Below are 14257 nucleotides of genomic sequence, written 5' to 3' on the forward strand. Positions count from 1 at the left end.
TGTTACAGCAGTTGCCACTGCTCAGGGAAGAAGTGAGAAGAAGCCTTAATTTAGCTCCTAAGCAAGCTTGGCTGAATTAGTCAGCCTATGGTACTGAAGGATCTGCTGAGAAACTAATAAAATAGTGATAAAATAGTTTCTGTTCCAAACAGCAGCATCTGTACTAAAATGGCTTAGGGGCAAACTTACCTGTATTATAATGAAGAGTCACTTTCCGGTTAATGAGTTGCTGCATCCTGTGCCTGACCAGTACTCTTCTTCTAATAATAATCTAATACTGTAGAGTGATTCTTTTGTGCCAAAACATTTCCCTTCTAATGAGGGCCCAATACTTCAAATTTGCATACATAGCTGTTTGTTATGTTTGCCATAATGTCATCCTCTTGTAAATAAAGTATTTTCGTCATGAGGTAATACCTCTTCTTTCAAAATCCCAAATGAACTCTTAACAGCAATTTAGACTTCTTGTTAGGCTGAATTGTCCTTCAGGATTTGACATTATTCCCAATTCTTCTGCTTTTGAATGCTCAAAAAACAAACCTGGACAACACTGCAGAAGCACATAAGTAAATAATTTAAAGTCCTAATTTGCATGTATCAGTTGTAAGTTTTGTAAGTTGTATTTCTTCCTTTCCTCCTTTTTTTTTTTTTTTTTTCCTTTTCATTGTTTCCTATACTTCTAAAGTTCTTTCAGAATTGTGTCAGAATTTTGGCCATCAAAGTAAGTGACTGTTTTTGTAATAGATTTTTTTTCTCCGTCTTACTGGAATATTTTTTAGGTTTTCTTCAAAGAAATTTTCCTGTATATCTTGGAAACTTCTACTAGCTCATTTGATCATAAGTGGATGGTTATACAAACGCTGACAAGGATATGTGCAGGTATGAAGGACTGATGTGTTCTGGATTTTATCTTAAAGAAGAAAACTATACTTGCCTTTCATTACATTACCTAGTTTTTGTTCCAAGGTTGACAATGTCACTTTATTTATAGATGCTCAGAGCGTGGTGGATATCTACGTGAACTATGATTGTGATTTAAATGCAGCAAACATATTTGAAAGACTGGTTAATGACTTATCAAAGATTGCTCAAGGAAGGGGTAGCCAAGAACTTGGCATGTCCAATGTTCAGGTAAAAATTGCACCAAACTTTATGAAGTTTCATGTATCTTGGCATGATAGGTTGAGACTAAACTTCTAGTCCACTAATTAATTGTTTATGAAATCTTTTCTAGGAATTAAGTTTGAGGAAAAAAGGATTAGAATGTTTAGTATCGATCTTGAAATGCATGGTGGAGTGGAGTAAGGATCAATATGTAAATCCCAATTCCCAGACAACCCTTGGTAAGACACACAATATGTTTCTTCTGGCTTTAGTAATGAGGTGGTGCAGGACTAGAGTGTGTTCTTCCAGTATTTTGATGCTGTTAATGTCCAGACTAATTTTCCTTTGGTAGAAATATTGATAAGTTTGGTGTAATTTAACTAAGTTGTCTTAGTTGTCTTTTCTTAATTGTATGAATTCCTAGAATGCTACTAGACTGAAAATGTCTAAATCCTGTTACCTTCTGTATTTCTGATTTTATAAGTGTCTCAAAACTTTCTTTGAAACTCCCCAAATTTTTATATAATTACATGTTGATTAAATAACTGCTAAAGCAAGCTGAATAGAGAGCATTTCTTTACTTATTTACTGATTATTTTAAAAATTACTTATTTACTGATTATTTACTTATATGCATTATATCTGTAGAATTTTGAAGGTTGTAAGCCATGAAGTAACGAAATAATTACTTGTTTTAATCTTGTTTTCATCTGACCTAAGGTTATACCAGAATATTCAGATTAAGTTCTTAAAAGTTGGTAGGTGAAGTAGTGAACTTTCTAGGAGTGGTTAGCTGTCTTGTGAACTGAGAGCACCAGCTCCTTGGCTATGCCTAAATTCTTCTAGTCACTGTGTTTCAAAAACTTATAATAGTTGCTCCAGGTTAAAAGTTACACTGGTTTTGAAAGAAGAATATAAAAGCTGTAGTTGATTTTCTGAGGTGTTGGGTTTTTTTCCCAAGTGCCTGAAATTACATTAATTTAAGACTTAAATTTCAGTGATGAACTGAAAGAAATCTCCTTGATATGTTGTAGTGATTTTTTCATTACTTATTTTCCTGACCAAAATCAAAACAGAATATGTATATATATAAAATAAATACAAAATTGTGTTTTTTATTTGTTTTCACTGTATATATTGGATATATGTAACCATTTCCAATTTATAGGCCAAGAAAAACCAACAGAACAGGACAGCAGTGAAACCAAACACCCTGAGACAATTAACAGATATGGAAGCTTAAATTCTTTGGATTCTACTGCTTCATCAGGAATTGGCAGTTACAGCACACAGATGTCTGGCACTGACAACCCAGAGCAGTTTGAAGTCCTAAAGCAGCAAAAGGAAATAATAGAACAAGGAATTGACTTGTGAGTGCCCTTTTATCACCCATGGGAGGGTGGATTCTTTTGGAGCTATGAAGATTCCTGGGTTTTTCTTCCTTCTCCTCATAGATGCTCATCTTGTGTTAGGAAAAAAACTGGATGTAACAGCACTTCCTCTGGTGAAAGAGTGCTGAATGGTGTCCCCTTTGGAGCCTGTCAACAGTGTTTTGTGTTAACCTAATTCCTCACAGCTAGAAGATGAGTACTCTGAATGTTTGTTCTTTTTTCTCCAGACCTGCTTGTCTAAAAATAAGGGTTTTATATATGGATAAAAAGACCATTGAACTCGTGATCATTTCAATAGGACCCATTCTAATGTACATGTTGCTGGTGAAAATGCCTACATGCTTATGCTGATGAGTCTTTATGATTAATTAACTTTTCATACTTAGCACTGAAGGATAGTGAAATTTCTCAGTCCAGTCTGACATCAGTCTTCTGTGTGCTCTCATCTTCGTCACCTCAATCTCCTCAGTGAGGTCAGATTTATGCAAAAATGAGAATTTCTTGTCAGTGTAGTTCTGTGACGGTGCATGAATATGCCTTTGTCCTTTAGGGCTTCAATTTCTTTCAGTTTCCTAGTTCTATGTTTTATATGTTTCCATTTTTACAGGTAACTAATGGATTTGTTGATAGTTTTGCACAGATTAAGATAAAAATCAACAGCATAATTGTTCTTTTCAAGATTTTACTGTCTTTGTGGAATATTTTTTTCATGCGTGCCAGAGTAAATGGGAGTGGTTCATTCCTATCTAATGTGCAGTTTGATAAAGGAAAAATATTTAATATGTAGATTTTTCAGCATCTCATCTGAAATTTCTGGTTTTTTTACTTAAGCTGGTACAGCTTTGTGAATGGGTAAAAGGGTTAACTCTCATTTCATCCCGCTCTTCATTGTACAGATTCAACAAGAAACCAAAGAGGGGGATTCAGTACCTGCAAGAACAAGGAATGCTTGGTACTACCCCTGAAGATATTGCTCAATTCTTGCATCAAGAGGAAAGATTAGATTCAGTAAGGAAACTGTTTTCCTTGGTTGTCTGTGTTCATGCTGATGTGTTTATACTAATTGCAAATCAGTTGATAGTGTTTAGAGTGTATAACACATTATTGTGGAATGAAGTAAAGGAAACATCTCTCTCTCACTTCTAAAATTTGTAAGTTCAAGGAATTTGAGTTGGAGGGTGCAGTAGAGCTGTACCCTGTGCTCTATGTGTCCTGCAGTTCAGTGACTTGTAAGGCGAGACGCTGACCTACTTGAGCTGACTCAAAACTCATACTTAGTTGATAGAATAGCTTGAAGCAACTTAGTAAATTCTATGTACTTTAGTAAGGAACTGCCAAAAGTATCTGTCCTTCAGAGATGGTGAAAATAGTAATGTGGTGCAACAACGTAAAAAACACATTTTGCTTCCCCCAGAGGAAAGTTAGTTAATCAAGGTTAGTTCTTTGACTTTATTTACAGCTAGCAGCTGTTGCTGGATTTGGAAGGGTCCTACAGCATCTGGGTGGGAATATCTCATGTTAATATTGTCATGAGAAACCTAACTTTCTGAAACAGCAGTTCTCACTATTATGCATAAAAGCCACACCCATTGGTGCCCATGTTTGCAACTGTGGCTGAAGTCACAAATTTCAGTATTAATGCTTAGAATCAGACCTCAAAACATTTTTTAACCTGAGTTTACATGAACAGGCATCTTTATCTGAATGCATGCTCTTTTTCACTGTACTGTGTTGTGTTGACAGTGATCAACTCAGATGTATTTGAGTTCCTGATATTTTTATTTGAGCATTCATTGCGTCTGTTTGAGATCAGTATTCTAGGGGATAAAGTTGAGTTTAGTAAGTTTTTCATTCCTGTAAGTTTCTTAACTATAAAAATCATTACAGCAGAGAGCAATCATTAGTAATACTAACTTTGTTTTGTACACTTGTGGAATTCGTCAAAAGAAAAAATGGCATGTGAGTAAAAAAAGAGAAGGAAGAATGTAGGGAGATATGTAAGAGCATTATGATGGAATATATGGCCAAAATGCTTTGCTTTAGACAATAGAGGAGATGCAGGAGTATGTCTCAGTTAACTGCAATACATGCCTCTGTTTCCGTAAGACATTTGACTCTATTGTTATTTATATTTATTTTTTGAATATAAATGTACTAGTTTGTCTTTTCTGTTCTTATTTTAGACTCAGGTTGGGGAGTTCCTAGGAGACAACGATAAATTTAACAAAGAAGTCATGTATGCATATGTAGACCAACACGACTTTTCAGGAAAGGATTTTGTTTCAGCTCTGCGCATGTTTCTAGAAGGATTTCGTCTACCAGGAGAAGCTCAAAAAATTGATCGCTTAATGGAGAAATTTGCTGCTAGATATTTAGAATGTAACCAAGGGTAAGATATACTACTTCTTCAGAACTTTGGAAAGCTGAGCAATTAGTAAAAAATCCTAATAAATTTGCTATTCTTTCTCTCCCTTTTGCCTTCAGGCAAACTCTTTTTGCTAGTGCAGATACTGCATATGTTTTAGCTTACTCAATTATCATGTTGACAACAGACCTTCACAGTCCACAGGTATGTTGCTGGAATAAATATCTGTGTAATTCATAGGCATGTAACTTTTAGGCTTTGTGACAGTGTAGTTGTAAAAGCTTGATATCCAATTTAACACCAGTACATGTGTAAGAAGTAAGGTTTGTGCATCTTTTAAGCAACAGTATTATGTTTCATGGGTGTAGGTTTTTGGTTAGGCCTTTCTGTAAGGTGAATTTCTGCATGATAGTTTTGGCTGTGTGACAAGAAAAATCTTTTTTTTTTTTTTTTTTTTTTTTTTTTTAATGTATGTCTAATTCAGCATACGTTTGATCTGTGGATTCTACCAGATGCTTGAGTATTGTAATGTCCTCATGGCTTTGTGGTATATTGTAAATTTGACAGTGTAGTCTTGGATGTGTTGAATACCTAAAAATGTCTTCTGAATCAGCAGGTTTATCCTTAATGGTAACTTGTCGTGAGCTGGGTAGTTTCATAGGCAGCATTGTAACTGATGAGCTTGCCTCTTTTGTTGATATTTACAGCTACTTTCTGCATTTCAGGTTAAGAATAAAATGACAAAAGAACAGTATATTAAAATGAATAGAGGTATCAATGACAGTAAAGACCTCCCTGAAGAATATTTGTCTGCTATCTATAATGAAATAGCTGGAAAGAAGATTTCAATGAAAGAAACAAAAGAATTAACAATACCCACAAAATCCAGTAAACAAAGTAAGTAGTGGCATTGTTAGCTTTCTTCAGGGGTTGGCTCTTCAGTTTCATTAAGTTCTCCCTTTTAGAAGAAGAGTTGAATGAGGCAAACACCACTCACTTAATTCACAGCGCATCCTAGCTTCTGATGTCATATCCTTTTCTTTTTAACATAAATGCAAGATGCTGACCTCCAGTCTGCATTAAATACAACTGCCAGTTTTCACTTCCCTTTGCATCTGGATTCCTGGCAGTCAGCGCATTGACTGAAGGAGGTAGATTTTGCTGTTGAGCAGCAGCACAGGGAAATTGGAGGACTCTGTGAAGTTACTTGGTTGCCAATAGGTACAGGGCAGAACACCACACAGCGTCTCTTCTTTTTTTAAGTAACTGTTGTGATTTCCTGCAATAACCAACCTGTCTTCAAATATTTTGCAATGTTTGATTCTTAGGGCCTTAATTCATGCACTTTTTTAATAATCTATTCCCCTCTCAGATACCAGAAAAAGTTTGTGTTTTGCACAGGGTGAAGATTGAGATGTTACTCATTCTAGCTTTTCTAGAAGAACATTAAGAGAGACTTAACTTTTTCCCAAAATACTTGTATAAGTTAAGTCCTAGGTTAGCTTTATGAATGGATTGCTTGCAGGAAATTTGCATCTGGAAAAAAGAAATACTCTTGTTTTCAGTATTCATTCACTTAGCATAATGTTTTACTGTAATTTTTGAAAAGATGATTATTACACGCTACTTGGATTTCACTGTTTTCATGAGATGGAGGTTCTGTTATGGAAATGAAAAGGTTTCATGTAGTACTTGCACTGAAGAAGGGTGTCCAGTTATTTTTATTGTTATTTTCTCTGCTGATGGATTCCTGTGAAATATCTCTTAATTTTGAATTTAGCTTAGGGAGTGTGATATTTATGCTGTCAGTTGAGGTGATGGAGAAGAAACCTCTGTTTTTCAAATCTTAAAATTCTGTAAAGGTTTAAAAATAGTTTACATTTCAACCAGAAATTTGCCTTAAGTTAAATTTAATCCATATGGTAAAAGAAATATGTGAAGGCTGGTGTGATAATTTCAGAAAGTAAAGTTAATACAAAAATACATCTGAGTATTGTACTCAATGAAAAGCATGAAATTTTTATATTCCTAAAGACACCATTGCTAAAGATGCACAAATGAGAGAAAATAATGTGTTTGCAGGTGTTGCTAGTGAGAAGCAGAGAAGACTCCTATATAACCTGGAAATGGAACAGATGGCTAAAACAGCTAAAGCTCTTATGGAGGCAGTGAGCCACGTTCAGGCCCCTTTTACTAGTGCAACACACCTGGAGCATGTGAGACCCATGTTTAAGGTGAGATACATGTTTAAGTAATCATATAGAATATCACAGTTTTTTAATACAAAATGCTGACTGACAGGATTTATTGAAAATAATAAGGATTTGCATCTGCTGTGTTTTGCTCATATTATGAGTTATTTAACTGCTACAGGAAAGAGGGCATTTTGAGCCTTCTAATCTAGTTTCATTTACTCTGGAATTTAAGAAGTTTCTGTGCTGATAGAAGAAGCACCTTAAGGCAGTGAAGCAATTATCAGGAAAAACTTTTATTTAATGTTGTCTGTTGCAAATTAATACTTTAGAAAGCTAGGATTCTGGTCCAGTGTAGGGGAGGAAACTGGACCTGTACTGAACTATTATTCTAAACACCTGTCTGCTATTGTGTAAGTGCAAAGCTATTTGCATCCCAAATGCCTTTTCCATGGCAGTGATTCAGATTCATAGATCATATTCAGTAGTGTATGATGCCTCAATGTGCTCTTGGATGTGGTTTCTGGCATACCTAATTCACAGCAGTCATCTGCCACTGAGGTAAATTGTTATGGCTTTACCATGCTCTCCTTTGTGCCCTTGTTCAAGTCATGGTCCTCACATGACCCCTTTGTGAACTGCTCCAGCTAAGTAAAGTCTCAGACCACTACCACTGAATAAACAAATGGTTCCGTGGAGGGATGTGCTGTGAGGTTAGGTGGAGCTCCAAGAATCACAGAAACATTTAGGTTGAAATAGACTCCTAAAAGCTTTGAGTCCTGCTGTTAACCCAGTGCTGCCAGGTCCACCACGAAACCATGACCTGAAGTGCTGCATCTACATGTCTGTTAAATGCTTCCAGGCTTGGTGCCTGCACTACTTCCATGGGCAGCTTGTGCCAACTTTTGTCAGTTGCATCTGTTAGGGAATTTTTTCCTAAAATTCAATCTAAACCTCTCCTGGTGCAACTTGTGGCCACTTGCTTTCATTCTTTTCCTTGTTACTTGGGAGAAGAGACCAAGTCCCACCTCTTTCACCAGCTCCGTTGTCCTCCCCTGGATTCACTGCAGCACCTCCATGTCTTCTTCAGTGGGGGCCCAGAACTGAGTACAGGATTCAAAGTGCTGAGTACAGAGCACTGCCCTGGTCCTGCTGGCCACACTTGCTGGCATAAACCAGGATGCCACTGGCCTTCTTGGCCACCTGGGCACACTGAGGATCTCGCTGTAAGATTGCTGTCTGTGAAGCAAAATGTCACCTTATGAAGAAAACTAACATAGTATTTGATTTGTACTGAGGAGCACTGAGCACAGACCTTGTTAAGAATTTCCTTTTAGGCTGTTCAGTGTCACATAGCAGAGATGTACTATACTGTCTCTCTACTGACTTCCTGAAGGCTGAAATTAAATAATTCACATGCAGGCATCTGTAAAATTCATAATGTGATTCTCTTCAAGATACCAGCCCTAATACCTCCTACCCTTTACTATCTGAAAAATGTATTTCCAAAGTTCACTTTCAAAGGAGCAAAACATGAAGCACCCTGGTTAAATTAACACCCTAAACATGTTTCATGAAGGTGCAAACAATCAGAAGTTGTTACTTGAAGTTACTTGAGGGTGTTCATGAACTAATTAAAGTACTGAGGACAGTAGTGTAATGTATTGAGCAGAGGGCCCTCTTCTCAGAAACAAGTGAGAACTGTGGAGTTTGAATACTTAATTTCACATTTTTTTACTTAGACTTAGATTTTTAATGGGTATCTCTCACCCACTGATGTCCACATAAAGTTGAACATTGTAACTGTGTTTACAGATATATTGGCTAAATTTTTAAAACAGAAAAAATTCACTTTATGTACTCATCTAAGCAGCTCAGAATTGATTGTCTGGTATTGAGGCTTGATTTTCACCTGTAATAACAAAACAGCCTAGAAGTAACAGCATACATCTAGGTAGAAAGCAGGGTGTATACAGACCATTAGATAGTTCTTAAGAAATTATTTCAATTTTCTGTTTTTTAAAGATTAGTTTTGGTTTCAATAGCAATGAAAATTAGGCACTGGGAAAATACATACATTTCTGAGCATAAAATCATAGAGTAGTTCGGGTTGGAAGGGACCTTTAAAGGTGATGCAATAGCGAATTAAATCCTGAATCTGTGAATTCATCTAATGTCTTTAATACTATTGCACAGTTACAGTTTGGTATGTTCAAGCATTAAATGCTTTTTGAAAGTAGTGCTTTTGGAGTTGCTGGCTTAAATGAGACCAAAGCTCTGTGGTGCATCATTTTTTTATGAAATTAAGTGTGAAATCTGTTGCATTTTGTTTCTCTTAGACTCTGTATTTCATCTGGGTGACTTCAGGAAACTATTTTTAAAATTGTTCTGGGTTTTGTGGTGTTTCCTCTCCATAACCCCACGTGATCCTTTGCATCTTCTGACTGTTTTTTCTGCCTTTGGGAGAGGGAGCCTTGACCACAAGGAAAGGACTATGTAGACTCTCACAGTAATTTTAGTTGCATGTATTGCATCGTCAGTGCCATCTAAGGCAAGAGGAATGGGAAACATCAATGTGGCTTAGGTACAAAAAGATAGAGGGATAAGGGCAACATAATTAGTAGTAGAGAGAGGCAAGAGTATATCCTGGTTTTTTCGTGGTTATTGGCTTACCATAATTTTAGTGTGATTAATAAGGTTTGCCTTATTTTCACTACCCTCCTTTTTTTTTTATTTTTTTTTATTTTCTTCTGGTGTTATCATGACAAGCTAGTCTTACTTAAGTACTGTTCATCATAAATCTGTTACATGATGTGTTGGTTATTACCATAACTGTTTACTCTATTTTTCAGTGTGCAAAGATAAAAGTCATCCTGGGAATGCTAAAACTAACAGACACCTAATTGGCATAGCTTTAGGATTTGGATTTTACAACTCTCTGAAGATGACTGTGTGTTGGTTGCTGAGGGAGGGGAAAAGTGCTTTTGAGGGGAACTCCACTCTACATTACTTCTGCCCATTCTGTGTCTCATGTCTCTTCTAACCACACTTTATACTATTAAGTGTCTGTATATTCTGTTTCCTTTTTGTCAAAAGACAGCTTCAGGGTTGATTATGTAAGTTAAGCATGGAATTTACACTTCAGCAAGACGGTGCAACTGTAACATTCCCTTCAAGTACCAACAATTGCTAATATAACACTTTGCACACATTCCAGTTGGCATGGACACCTTTCCTGGCTGCATTCAGTGTGGGTCTGCAGGACTGTGATGACACCGAAGTTGCCTCTCTTTGTTTGGAGGGTATAAGATGTGCAATCCGGATTGCTTGCATTTTCAACATTCAGGTAAAAAATGTAAGATTGAGACAATACTTTGATTTATGTACCAGCAAAATGTTAATGAGATTCTAAGGGTCTTTTTTGCTGAAGCTGTGCGCTGTGATACCTAGAGGCTGCCTACTTGTGACATTGCTATTTCATCTGATATTTGGCTGGAAGTGTAAATGAAGTGACCTTTATTTTTCTCGGTGTTTTGTGGTAAGTGCTTACATGCCTCTGCACTGAATGTTTGTTTCCCTAGAAATAGACTACTTTTGTGTCGAAGTGTTATTTTAACATTTTTACAAAGCTGTTTATATCTGTTGTGTTGTTACATAAAATGAGTCTCTCTGTCCTGTAGAACAGTATCTCTGAACTGTATTTGAAATATTGCTCTCAACTGCAGAGAGATTATACTAATCTGATATGTCTATAAATGGATACCCTTTTGACAGTTATGGCACTGGAAATGGCATTACTGATGTAATAAATGAATGGATATTGCATTAAGTGCAGTGCCAAGAATGCCAGACTCTGGCTCCAGAGCGCAATGGTGATTAAACTTGGGCTTTTTTTGGCTTTTGTTTTTTGATTTAGTGGTAGGGAAGGTACAATTGTTATTGTAGATTATTAGTTAATAAATGGAGTACTGGTCCGCCTTAAGTCTGTTAGAGATAACTCGAGAGGGGCAAGCAAAATCCATATGTTTGGCATTGTGTTATTTCATGTGTATGTTGAAATTGCTTACCAAGAGAATGCACACCAACCCAAAAACCAACTGTATAAGACTTAAGTAGGAGATAGTAAACTATGGTACAATAGGGAATGCTTTTCTTCCTTCTCCCCTTGCATTTGGCAAGATATATAACTGGTTAGGTAACTTTTTACCGCTAATGTGGAAAGGCACACTGGGACCTGTGATACAGCTGATTAAAAAAGCCCATTTGAGATCATGTGAGGTTTCTTTCCTCTGTTTTTCCACCTAATTTCTGCACGACTACCTGTCCCCGGGCTGAACAGGCTTAAAAATTTGATTAACAAAGCCTTCCCTGGAGTCTGCAGATGTTCAGTGAAACACACTCTGGTTTTCATTTCTAAGCTGCAAAAGAGGAACTAGCACCAGTACTAGTTTCAGCAGCTCTGCAGAGTTTAGTTCCCAGTCGTGCAGTGGTCAGCCTTGCGTAGTGAGGGCAAGGACATGTTTACTCTAAGATCCCTATGGTTCAGTTATACCCTTCCATTGGCTTGGGACACAATTGAACTGGAGGTGTTCCAAAAACAAGATTTTAAATTTTGAAAAATTGGAAGCATTTTTGATGTAAATGTTACTACTTCTTGATTTTCTATGGAAATTCTGTTTTGTTGATATAATTAAAACCAGTATGGTTTGTTGGTGATTTCAGTATTACAGGATGATTCCAATTCACAAGGTCTTGGTTAGATGGGATATTGTCTGACTGCAGATACCAGATGGCTCTGGTGGTTTAAAGGAGACTGGCACATCTCTACTTGAGCTGATTAAAGGATCATTTCTGTTGGAATGAAGTTTTTCCTCATGTGCTTAACCAGTGTTGGCAACTTTCCAGTTTTTATTGTGTAAATGTACAGAAATTAAGATGGGTGTCTATTAAGAGTTAACATTCATTTACACACCTTGAGAGATTATCGAGGGACCTGGATGCCTTTATTTTTAAGAAAATTTCCAAAGCGTACAAATATAGTTTAAGTTACGCATGTTCACATCTAAAACCTCAGATTCTGGTTTTAATTATTTATGCTTTTAATCTTAGACTTGTCACACAGTCTGACTTTTGTCTTGAAGCATCTGAGACAAGATATGCATCAAAAGGATGTACTTAATCTGCTTATATCATCAGGTTTAAATTTCTAGGGGATGGATACTTTGTTTAGTTGTTTGTCTTCTACGTTGCTGACTTAGAGGGAGGAGGGGAGAATACCTATGTGAATGAGTAGGACTGAAAACATTTTGTTTTTACGGAAGATGCACAGTTTATAGACTCTAAAGCTTCATTGCTTAGTACACTTTCTTTGAGACTTCATTTTTCTGTGCCTTTGCCAGCATACCCTACAGTAATGGCTGGGTTTGAATGTGGCAGCTATATTGTGGTCAGTGGCTCAATGGAAATGTATCTTTTTACCGTAGCCCAGTGTTGTGGTATTAGTGTTTTCTGTATGGAATCCCTTTCTTCCTGGGTTTGGTTTTTTATATATTTTATATTTGGTTGTTTTCTGTGCTTAGTGATTTTTTTACTTTAAAATAGCCCTAAATATCCAAACAGTTGAATATGTTTCATAATTGTCATTTGTTTATCTGGTATATAACCATTTCACTTTGAAGCCTTCAGTTTACACATAACAGGAGAATAAAATGCACTTGTGGGCTCAACTGATTTTTACCTTTGTAATTGGTTCATGTGAGATCTGAGGAGTTCCCTTTGTTGCTCATAGATACCATACATATAAAAATCGGGTAATTGGGTAGGATTTTCTTTTGTGAGATCTGTCTAGATTATGGTCATTTGCTGTTTACCCATGACACTTGCTTCAGAAGCTTCTGAGGTGCTCCAAATGATGCGAACTAAATCAAATACGTTTTGAGCAATTCCATGGAATTGGTGCAGCGTGCCTTTTAGATAAATTTTTTTTTTTAGATTTTATTGACAAAAAAAGCTAAAGCTTCAGTGAGTCTGCTAAGCATTTTCGGAGTAGTCTAATACAAGAATGTTGAAAACTTAACTAAGTAGCAACATTTCTTCTGAAACAGCATTCTGTTTTCCCCAAAAAGACCAAACCAGAAACCTAAACAAAACTTAATGTGTTCTACACTGTCAGACATAACACTTCATGTTCCTGAATAGAAGAAACCTGATTTCATCCCAGATATCTTCCTAGTGGTGAAGAACTTGTGATATTTTCACTATGCTTTAGAAATTCAGTTTTAGGAAGAGAAAGGTAAATGGTATAGTTGGTGCAATCACACAGATTGAACTAAGAACAAGAAATGCCAAAAATATTTACAAGACTTTTGTTTCTTTCCCTCCCATTTTTAGCTTGAAAGAGATGCCTATGTTCAAGCATTAGCAAGATTTACATTGCTTACTGTGAGTTCTGGTATTACTGAAATGAAGCAGAAGAATATTGACACCATTAAAACTCTCATCACGGTGGCTCATACAGACGGAAACTATTTAGGAAATTCCTGGCACGAGGTACAAGCCATTTGTACATAAACTGTAAGAAAGCATGTTCACTGATTTTCAATACAGTAGTGTGCTTGTTTGTGCATAAACACGGTGGGGTTTAGGTACGTGGCACCTTATGTATACTTTCATTGTGTACATTATGCAGCCAATTAAAGAAACAGAACATGTCCAAGTGAGAAGTAAAATTCTGAGAGACTAATCTAGTACTATTTAAATCAATATTCATTTTAGACAGAAGAACAGATTTTCTGACCTCACGTGTTCAGAGTTTTTTTCTTTTAAAGATCTTTACTTGCTTTTTACTATTTCAGACTGCTTTTTGTTAGTAAACAACTTCTTTATTCTCTGGAATAGATTCTGAAATGCATCAGTCAACTTGAACTGGCACAGTTAATAGGAACTGGAGTAAAACCTCGCTACATCTCAGGGACAGTACGTGGCAGGGAAGGTTCTTTCACTGGAACAAAAGATCAGGCACCTGATGAATTTGTGGGGCTGGGACTGGGTAAGTAATGTAGAGTTGAAGTACTTCATTTAACTGATTTTGTTCAGAGAACTATTTAAATTTGTTGTGTGTTTTTATGTGAAGTTCTGACAAAAGACCGTGCAGTAGTCCTTGTAAAACTTATGCTTTGAGACTTATTCCAATTTCTTGAATATTT

At 36.4% G+C, this 14257-nt stretch overlaps 1 protein-coding gene across 2 annotated transcripts in view; it reads left to right on the forward strand.

Annotated features, from left to right (window-relative positions):
* Positions 1 to 14257, forward strand: part of ARFGEF1 (ADP ribosylation factor guanine nucleotide exchange factor 1) — an 84396-nt gene that overhangs the window by 48897 nt on the left and 21242 nt on the right. The window contains exons 11-22 of one of the 2 annotated variants that reach the window (XM_056486070.1): positions 780 to 879; positions 992 to 1131; positions 1235 to 1343; positions 2273 to 2474; positions 3392 to 3503; positions 4679 to 4884; positions 4980 to 5064; positions 5586 to 5757; positions 6943 to 7094; positions 10270 to 10407; positions 13443 to 13601; positions 13950 to 14100. In XM_056486070.1, coding sequence (XP_056342045.1) covers positions 780 to 879; positions 992 to 1131; positions 1235 to 1343; positions 2273 to 2474; positions 3392 to 3503; positions 4679 to 4884; positions 4980 to 5064; positions 5586 to 5757; positions 6943 to 7094; positions 10270 to 10407; positions 13443 to 13601; positions 13950 to 14100 — 1726 coding nt within the window. The remainder of the gene's footprint in view (positions 1 to 779; positions 880 to 991; positions 1132 to 1234; positions 1344 to 2272; positions 2475 to 3391; positions 3504 to 4678; positions 4885 to 4979; positions 5065 to 5585; positions 5758 to 6942; positions 7095 to 10269; positions 10408 to 13442; positions 13602 to 13949; positions 14101 to 14257) is intronic. The other variant, XM_056486071.1, reaches the window with a different exon arrangement.

This window comes from Oenanthe melanoleuca, chromosome 2 (assembly GCF_029582105.1).
Source record: "Oenanthe melanoleuca isolate GR-GAL-2019-014 chromosome 2, OMel1.0, whole genome shotgun sequence".
NCBI lineage: Eukaryota > Metazoa > Chordata > Aves > Passeriformes > Muscicapidae > Oenanthe > Oenanthe melanoleuca.